The sequence below is a fragment of the Oratosquilla oratoria genome, unplaced genomic scaffold, assembly GCF_046742065.1.
Source record: "Oratosquilla oratoria isolate Oo_2021 unplaced genomic scaffold, ASM4674206v1 SCAFFOLD88, whole genome shotgun sequence".
NCBI classification, from domain to species: domain Eukaryota; kingdom Metazoa; phylum Arthropoda; class Malacostraca; order Stomatopoda; family Squillidae; genus Oratosquilla; species Oratosquilla oratoria.
In genome coordinates this window covers 110,001-120,000 of record NW_027467752.1, presented here as the reverse complement: position 1 = coordinate 120,000, position 10,000 = coordinate 110,001, and the positions used below count along the sequence as shown (strand labels likewise).

General features: G+C 43.3%; 1 protein-coding gene across 6 annotated transcripts in view; it reads left to right on the top strand.

The window, feature by feature from the left end:
- The window catches only part of LOC143024076 (inverted formin-2-like), a 69,732-nt gene that overhangs the window by 33,126 nt on the left and 26,606 nt on the right, over positions 1–10,000 (top strand). For all 6 annotated transcript variants that reach the window (XM_076182815.1, XM_076182810.1, XM_076182811.1 and 3 more), the window contains exons 5-6: positions 2,750–2,865; positions 6,663–6,822. In XM_076182815.1, coding sequence (XP_076038930.1) covers positions 2,750–2,865; positions 6,663–6,822 — 276 coding nt within the window. The remainder of the gene's footprint in view (positions 1–2,749; positions 2,866–6,662; positions 6,823–10,000) is intronic.

The window sequence follows — 10,000 nt, the reverse complement described above, 5'->3', positions numbered from 1 at the left end:
TTCCTCCTATCCCATAAATCTGCATAACCTCCCACAGTGCCTTTCTGTCTACCCTATCATAAGCCTTTTCCAGATCCATAAAAGCCCAAAAAACATCCTTCCCCTCTCCTATAGCTTTCTCACATATCTGTCTTACCACAAAGATCTGATCTACACAACCTCTACCTGTCCTTAATCCACACTGTTCCTCACCAATTACTCCTTCTGTTCCTCTCCTAATCCTCTCAATTAAGATCCTCCCATAAGCCTTCCCTACTACACTTAACAGGCTAATCCCTCTGAAACTACTACATTCACACTTGTCCCCTTTTCCCTTGTAAAGAGGAACTATACAGGCACTTCTCCAGTCCTCCGGTACTCTACCCTTTCTCCAGCAAACATTAAATAACCTCACCAACCAGTCCACCATCACTGAACCTCCCTTTTTCAAACATTCTGCATGGCATCCATCCAGACCAGGTGCCTTACCTGCTTTCATCATCTTTACAACTGCCTTCACCTCATCCTTCCTTATTTAATTAACCTTGCCCTTGGTTCAACTTCGCCGGTGGCAGGATTCGAACCGCCCTCACCTCGACCTTCGCCGCAAGTAACGACGCTCTAACCCGCATAGTATATAAGCTGCTATTTTTAAGATTGTATGTACATTGATGAAGCCAAAAGAGGAACGAAACATTAGAAAATATACCACGTACACACACACACACACACACACACACACACACATATATATATATATATATATATATATACTGTATATATATATATACTGTATATATATATATATATGTATATATATATATATATGTATATATATATATATATATTAACGTAGATGTAGTAGCACATGAGTAAGATAAAACTTAAACCCACTCACGGAGAAAGATAAGCTGTGATACAGAGTAAGCAGTATGTTCGACCACTGACTGTGATCCTCTTCAGCAGATACATATAGAGTAGTAAACAAGAAAATATATAAAGAGGGAAATTACAACAAAAGGGAACTAGGGAAGCCTCAAGTCACGTGTCCTTGATGGGGCCGGACATTTTGCTCGTATATAGAGTAGTCTTTCTGTAGACCGAAAAGGACCAGTGGTCCGGACATCTGATCAATAATATGTCTAGGAATGGTATTCTTCCTTCAATTTCTACAGTAAATTGAATATTTTGTGTTAAGTTACTGAGCTTGTCAAGAAAAAATGGAAAGGGCCCCATTTGTCATTCCAGAGAGTACATACAGAAATGTCGATGAAAAAGGACTCCCTCAGACTCCTTTTTATGCATGTTTTGTAGGATAGCGTCCCGGGCCTCTAAAAGTGCTTGTAGGAAGTCTGTAAGTCTGTTCTGTAGTGCTATGCTTATTCTGTTAGTGGGCATAGCGTCCCGGGCCTCTAAAAGTGCTTGTAGGAAGGGAAGTCTGTCTGTTCCGTAGTGCTATGCTTATTCTGTTAGTGGGCATAGAAGCGGTGATTGTGGTAACCTCGCGATGTTTTGTTCTAGGAACGTGCTTTTTCACAGCGGTTTTTTTTTTTTTTTTTTTTTTTTTTTTTTTTTTTTTTTTTTTTTTTTTTTTTTGTACACACCTCGTGAGTGCCATTCCTGCTCTATCGCTGTCTGTGGAACGTTCTTCGTGTTGGTGTATGTCATTAGTGTTTTTAAAGTCTTCCCAGTCGGCTAACTGTATCGTAACAGAGGCTCTCTGGGGACAAGGATAGGGGAGGTGGAGATGCGAAGGATCAAGGGCAGGTGGTCGAAGAGGGTCAGGTCACCGAGTGAGATCGTAGAGTTGAAGAAGTAGAAGAAGAAGAAGGCACGGCTGCTAGACAGCAAAAGTCGGGTTTACCCTGCATTCCTTCCTTGGGCTGGGAAAGCCCGGACCCAGGAACTTCAGCCGCTGAAATACAGTTAAAGAGTCCAGTTGCCGACTCACTGAGGTGCCGCTGTACATGCCGAGGGTCCATTCAGCATGCCTGCAGTCGCCAGTGAAGAAGCTTTGGGACTTTTTATGTCATCGCCTTAGCAATGTCAACAAAGGGTAGGAAGGGGATGCGGGGAGGAGAGGGTGGTAGAGGATACACAGGAGGATGAGGTCGCGATTGGTGTTCAAATTGATCGCGAGCATCTGCTCAAAGTGAAAGTGATCAAGTATATTGCCTGTGTGTGTGTGTGTGTGTGTGTGTGTGTGTGTGTGTGTGTGTGTGTGTGTGTGTGTGTGTGCGTGTGTGTGTACACCTCGCTCTCTGTCCCATTGTGTTCAGTTCCCAGCTGTGTCTGCAGTGGGTAATGCAAGATGAAAAACCAACCAGAAGACCTATTGGTCTGTAGCGGGACCACGTACAAGAGCAACTAACAGGGAGTGGGGTGAAAACAACAAAATGGCGACCTAATTAATGCCTACTTATGTTTACTTTGGTGATGTCAGACTAGCTAATAGCAAAATGTTTACATCGTTTTATCTTGTTTGTTTATATGTTTGTTCACTTGTTCATTGCACCTTAGGCTACTTTTATTGTCGCTGATGCTCTCGGCTTCTACAAAAGATAACACCACTACTATATCTACTAATAATAGTAGTGGTAGTACTGCCGCTACGAATAAATTATGAAGATAATAAGAACTATAACAATAATAATAAAATAATGATGTAAATAATAATCATGATAAGTAATGACAGTTGGTAATGATAACAATAATACTGATATTAAAATTATTATTAATAGATGATCATATTGTGCTTTCTCTCCCTTAGCCCTCGACTCGAAGAACTTGCTGGTGAAGAAGCAGGTCTTCGAGCTCCTGTCGGCGCTGTGCCTCTACTCCGAGAAGGGCCACGCCCTGGCCCTCGACGCCCTCAGCAGCTACAAGGTAGTACGCCACTCACACCTGTACATAAGTACCGACTGCACTTACCACATCCATAAAACTGACTCAAAGACCCGAAGAATTCTCCGACAGAAACGGTTGATAGGTTCGGTTCGTTAACTGCGGTTAAACCGAATCTGGTCCGGTTCTCGTCATCTACAAAGGATTACAAAGAGCGTGCCGACGGGAGACCTCTTGGTCCATAACTAGGTCGGATGCGAAAAAAGTAGATAAATGAATAGAAATAATATACTCGTAAATAGTGACAAATGATAGGCAGAAAAATAACAACAATTTACTATAAATAAATGAATATAAGATAAACATAAATTATAAGAAATTAACAAATAAAACAAAATAAATGACAGTCATTACAGCATATTGCTTAGGTGCTTATCTAAATGAATCTTAAAACTTCGAACTGAACTACATTGCATTGCCTCTGCAGGAAGTTTATTCCATTCATTAACTACACGGTTGGCAACTGTACTTAGGATACCAAATCCATAAACTGACTCGAATATCTGAAGAATTCTCCAACGGAAACGTTTGATAGGTTCTATTCTCGGCAGACTGAGTTTGAATAGCTGGAAGGAAGTCTTTGCCCGCAACATCCCAGACTTCCCAAAGAACATCTCGAAAATGTGTCTTACATTCGTAAAGACTTAACTCCTCACAGTTCCTCATTCAGCTTCTCAATGTGTGACGCAGAGGTAATTTGACATTTGCAGAAAAGAAAAAAATTATAAAATGTAACCGAAGTTGTTTGTACTCAAACGAACTCACAACAGTTGAGAATCGGCCCACACTCGCTCGGTGTCAATGCAGCCTCAGAATATTGCACTATAACGTCAACTAGAACGACAGTATGCCGTACACGTTGCTAAAAAGAGCGACGGTATCAAAATGGCCGTATTATTAACTCCCACGGTCGGGGTGACTGGTAATAAATGTTGTCTCAAGTTTCACTGATAGGGAATCCACAGCCCTATGGTAACCAACAACGGTACTCGGGGAAGGGGTGCCCTCACATAGATCTCTCTTGGGGAAAAAATGAACTAATGCCTCTGCTGTAAAAATGTAGGTCTGTTTCTTTGTCACCAGTTAGCAGTAGGAAGAGGGGGACGAGGGGTTAAGCAACCGCCGTGTTTTAGCTGCTCGTGTGTGTGTGTATATATATATATATGTATATATATATATATATATATATATATATATATATATGGGGTAAAGGCCATTCAGAGTACCAGTTCTATTGAAGTCGACACCAGTAATAGCATTATTCAATTTGGAGTTTGCCTCTTCAGTTTCTCCGACGATGTTCCGGTCTTCGTTGGCGAAGGTACTAAGTGTATGTATGTATATATGTATATATATATATATATATATATATACATACATATCCTTCTAATCCAGCTTCCGCCAAGCGATTTCTTTCATCTCCTTGATACCCTCTCGTTAGCGAAGGGTCAAGTACAACGTATATTTCACACGAAAATAAGCCTTGGGTACCTCAGGGAGAGGGCAGAGAGCATGTGTAAGGATGTGGGCATGTAAAATGGCATTTGATGTCATTTAATAACATTTAACATCCTCAGGGCAGCTGAGTCATGTCTAATCTTTGCGTTACTGTCCACTGTGGTCGGATTTTACAGAAACTGAATTCATCTCTGTAGTCACGACGTTGTGTCATCATTTACCAAGGTCCCAGTTGAATGTTAGTATGTTGTTGAAGACAAGGTGGTGGATGAAGGATTCACTCGTAAGTGTCCGGGTCATTTGGTTGGGCTTAGTTGTATAGAATCGTTGGACAGAACCAGCGAGTGACTGGTGTCGTCTTAATAAGGTAGTTTCAGAAGTGATCGTACTTTGACAACAAAGGGAAGAAGGAAGAAAAACAAAAGGGATGAAAATAGAAAGTACCGAAGGAAAATGAGGGAGGGAGGATATAAAGAAAATGAAAGGGATGAGGAAAAGAAGGAAAGTGAGGAGACTACGCCAGGAGGCGCTGAGTAGCTGCGGCCGAAACCGTCACCTTTTTCCCCATGTGTGTGTGCTTTAGGGACTGTTGGGACAGGTAACGAACCGCTGGGAATCGGAGAGGAGTGCGGGATTCGAACCCACAACTAAGCGAATACGAGACCATCATGCTTGTAAATGCGGCACCAGTATAGTGCCGAAAAAGGGAAGAAAATGTAGAAAGAAAACGAAAAGAGGAGGAACAAGAAAGAAAGTGCAGAAGGGAAATGGAATGTAAAAAGGATGGAAGGAAATAGAAAGGAAGAAAATTTAAAAAGGGAGGAAGGAAGCAAGAGGAACGCAAACGGAGGGAAGAAGGAAGGAAAAATAAAATAAGAAGAGGAAGAAAGCAAGAGAAATGAAAACGGAGGAAGGAAGGAAGGAAAATCAATTAAAAAAAAAGGGAGGAAGAAAACGAGGAATGTAAACGAAGGAAGGAAAAATAACGAAATGGGAGGGAGGAAGCGAGGGGAAGGAAAATGGAGGAAGGAAGGGAAAATAATGAAAGGAAGGAAGAAAACATAACGAAATGGGAGGAAGGAAGCAAGGGGAATGAAAATGGAGGGGAAAAGGAAGCAAGCAAGCAAAAATATAGGATGAAGGAAAGATTGGTGAAAAGGGGTTTAACCTCGGATCTTCACGGACGTGACTGCTCGCCGGCTCCGGAAATTATCCCGCGCTGCAGTCAGGACTCGACCTCTCGGTTCCACCTCAACTGACAGGAAGAAAAAAACAAAAACAAAAAAAAACCAGCCTACCCAGTGCACGTGCACTCACCACACACCCCATAATAGTCGAAGAAGATCAGAAAACCATTTAATATCATTTACTATAAGCATGTTTATTTTAACTTTACCTATTTTTTAGTTACTATTACTTATATTATTACATTTATTTATCATTATTATTGTTTCTTTCGCATTCGACCTAGTTATGGACCAAAAGGTCTCCTGTCGGCATGCTCCTTTAATGTAATCCTTTGTAATAACCAACGCACCCATACAAAGAAAGAATAACTTACTGAATCCGTATTATGATCCCCAATCGGTGCACCATCTGGTGGACATTCATGGTCACCCAGTGGGATCTCCTGCATTAAAGAAAATGTTCGAGTCCACAGCACTGCTGGATACAAGTTTTGTTTTCTGTTCGCATACATTTGTTTATTGAGACATGTGTAGGTGGACTTGTTGCTGGCTGTAGTAGGTTCTGCAACATGATACTGTATGCGTGTGTGTATCTACTGAAGAGGATTGCAGTTTGCAATCGAAATATATAGATTCCCCGTCTCCAGTCTTTTCTACTCCAAAAGTGGTTTTAACGTGATTGACAAATGTGTGATTACATTTTTCAACTGTAATATATATATATATATATATATATATATATATATATATAAAAATAAATATATATATATATATATATGTATGTATGTATGTATACAAAGTAGATCACTTGGAAAAAGAAATTAACGAAGCAGAGCGCTTTCATATATTACATCCAGTGCAAAAAGTACGTAATATACGAAAGCGCTCTGCTTCGTTAGTTTCTTTTTTCCAAGTGGTTTATTTTGCATAAGTGAACACACGTATCCGTGTTCTTACTAGCATATATGTGTGTGTGTGTGTATTTGATGTGCTTGTTTATATGCAGAAGTATATACACATAATGGTATATATATTTTAACATTCTTCAGATTTAAATTCCCTTTGCGGTTCCATATTCATCTTACAAATATCCTTCCCTCTTCGCCTCCTTCATGCCGTTCTTGCTTCCCCCAGGTGAGCAGACAGAAGCGGTACAGATTCACCCTTGTCATCGAAGAGCTGAGCAAGTCCGAGGTCCTGGACTACACGGCAACGATCCTGGCCTTCGTCAACTGCATCATTCTCGGGACGAGCCATCTGCCCACTCGATGTTCCATCAGGAACGAACTAATCGGTGAGGTCTTATAAGATTCTAAAGGGAATTGACAACATCAGAAGTGACAAAATTCTCATACTCAATGAGAATCAGACTGTTTATTATAATTTATTCTATTGTTATTTATTATTTATCTGTCAATTTATTATTGTTTACTATTTACCTGTTTGTTTATTATTGAACATTACCTATTTATTTATTTTATGTACGGTTATTTATTATTTTTATCTATTTATATATATATATCTTTTTTTTTTTTTTTCTTTTTTTTTCGCATCTGACCTAGTTATGGACCAAAAGTTCGCCAGTCGGCATGCTCCGCTTTTGAAATCCTTATTTATGTATTTACTTTATTTATTATTATTTATGTTGTTATTGATTTTATTTATTCATTTATTTATCTTTATTACAATTTTTTCGCATCCGACCTAATTATGGACCAAAAGGTCTACTGTTGGCATGCTCCTTTGTAATCGCTCAGCTCAAGGAAGAAATATTATGTTCTCGTTTGGATGAGACAACTTAATGGATGGAGATGACAGGTGGTCATGGACATGGAAATGCCTAGTGTAGGCCTTATGGTCCCTTGCAGTCTCTTTTATTCTTATGTGAGGATAGAGTTGGGCAGTGGAAGATGAGGTGCTTGATGTCCTCGGCCTTGTGATACCATTTGGGGGCAGTTTGTTTCTGGGATCTAATAGAGGTGTTCAAGTGGATCAAAGACTTTAACAAGGGTGACGCAAGGTCATCATATTAACACAACAGGGCAGGACTCGCAGTAATGGATTTAAATTGGACAAATTTAGATTTAAGAAGAAAATAGGCAAGAACTGGTTTACTACTAAAGTGGTCAACGAATGGAATAGACTTAGTGACCATGTAGTTAGTGAGCTCTGAAACTATCGGTTGTTTTAAGAAAGGGTTAGACAACTTTATGGATGGGGATGACAGGTGGTCATGGACATGGAACTGCCTAGTGTAGGTCTTATGGTCTCTTGCAGTGGCCATCATTCTTATGTTCTTATTCCGTGTTGCTCTATGGTGACCTGAATGTAGCCGTCCACTCTTTACTGTCCTCTCTCTCTCTCTCTCTCTATCTGTCTTCTCTCTCTTCTCTCTCTTTCTCTTTCTCTCCCTCTCCCCGTCAGCGTTCACCCCCAGGCCTACACCTCCTTTCCTCCCCTCCCCTTCCTTCCTCTTCCCTTCTCTCCCTTCTCCTTCAGCTCCCTTTCCCTCATCTCCCCTTCCCTCCCGTTCCATCTCCTTCCCTTGCCTCACCTCTCCTTCCCCCTCCTTTCCCTTCCCTCATCTCCCCTCCCCCTTCCCTTACCTCCCCTCCCCCTTCCCTCCCCTCCCCCTTCCCTTCCCTCCCCTCCTTCGTGCCTCCTCCTTGAGTACCTTACCCCTCCCACTTCCCCCTCTTCCCCCTCTTTCCCCCCTTCCCCCTCTTTCCCCCTTCCCCCTCTTTCCCCCCTTCCCCCCCTTCCCCCTCTTCCCCCGAACCCACACCCATCGCTCCCTCTTCCCACGGTCCTCCCTGTCCGCATCCTTGGGCACCACCGCCTCGGTTCCTTTGTCTCACTCCTCCTGCTGTAGCCTCCATGTAGAGGACGTCGCTTAGAACCTTCGCCCCTTCACTTATTATTACCCTGCAGTGCTGCCCCTCCTAATGCTTCTCGTCCTCCTTCTCCTCCTCCTCCTCCTCCTCCTCCTCCTCCTCCTCCTCCTCCTCGTCCTCCTGCTCCTGCTGCTCCTCCTACTCCTCCTCCCCTCCTCCTTATCCTCTTTCTCTTCATTCTCGTTCTCCTCCTCCTCCTCCACGTCCTCTCTTTTACTTCTGCCTCTCCTCCTGTCCTTATTCCCACTTCCCGTCCTCCTCTACCTGTTGATTTATTTATTCATGAATAAAATCCTCCTGCATATTATCTTCAAGTATTATATACTAATGTCCACAGAAGACCTTTCTTCCACCTCACTCAAGAGCAAAGAGTTATCGTGTAGAGAAATATCAATTCTGCCGAAGAAGCTCACAGTACAGCAGCACGTGCTGTTGTGTTCAACAAAACTTTCGTCAGAGAAAACCTGCGAAGGTCCACTTGTGTCAAACTCGTTGATCATCGTCTCTTATCACCATTGCACGCAAGCCTTCCCTTCCTCCTCCTCCTCCTCACTCCTCACTCCTCACTCCTGCTCCCTCCTGCGCCCCTCCTCCCCCTTCTCCTCCCTACCCTCCTCCCTCTCATCCTCTCCTCTCCCCTTATTGTTAATATTATCATTATCCTTTTTCCTCGAATTATTATTATTATTATTATTATTATTATTATTATTATTGTTATAGAATGAACAATTACTCAAAAATATGAAAAAATAGAGGGGGGAACCGTGGAAAGATGACAAATGCAGAAGACGACAACGCCGAGGAGGAGGAGGAGGATGGTCGTCGTCATTGTGTGGCCAATTCGCCCCGGCTGACATCACATCCGCCACCCCACTTGCTTGCCCGCTTGGACCTTACCCTTCCCCATTCCCCTTCCCATCCCCCTTCCCCCTTCCCCTTCCCCTTCCCCTTCCCTTCCCCCTCCCTTCTCATCCCCCTCCCTTCTCATCCCCCTCCCTTCTCATCCCCCTCCCCCTCCCCCCTCCCCTTCCCTTTCCATCCCCAACCTTCCCATCCCAGCCACCTTCACCTCTCCTTCCCTCACCTTCCCTTACCTTCCCCCTTACCCCCCCTACCTTCCCCTCCCTTACCCCCCCCCTTCCCCTCTCCCCCTTCTCCCTCCTTCCCCCCTTCCTTCCCCCCCCTTCCCCTTCCTTCCCCTTCCCCTTCCTTTCCCCTCCCCTTCCTTTCCCCTCCCCTTCCTTTCCCCTCCCCTTCCTTTCCTTCCCCTCTTCCTTCCTTCCCCTTCTTTCCCTTTCCTTCCCCTTCTTTCCCCTTTCCTTCCCCTTCTTTCCCCTTTCCTTCCCCTTCTTTCCCCTTTCCTTCCCCTTCTTTCCCCTTCCTTCCCTTCCTTCCCCTTTCCTTCCCCTTCTTTTCCCCCCCCTCCCCCCTCCCCCCTCCCCTTCTTCTCTTTCCATCAGGAATCATTTGTGAAGCGGCGTAACGCCCAGGATGTACTCTTTGTTTCAATGATAAGCCCACCCCTCCTACTCCTCTTCCTCTCCTCCTCCTCTTCCTCTCTCCTCCTCCTCTCCCTCT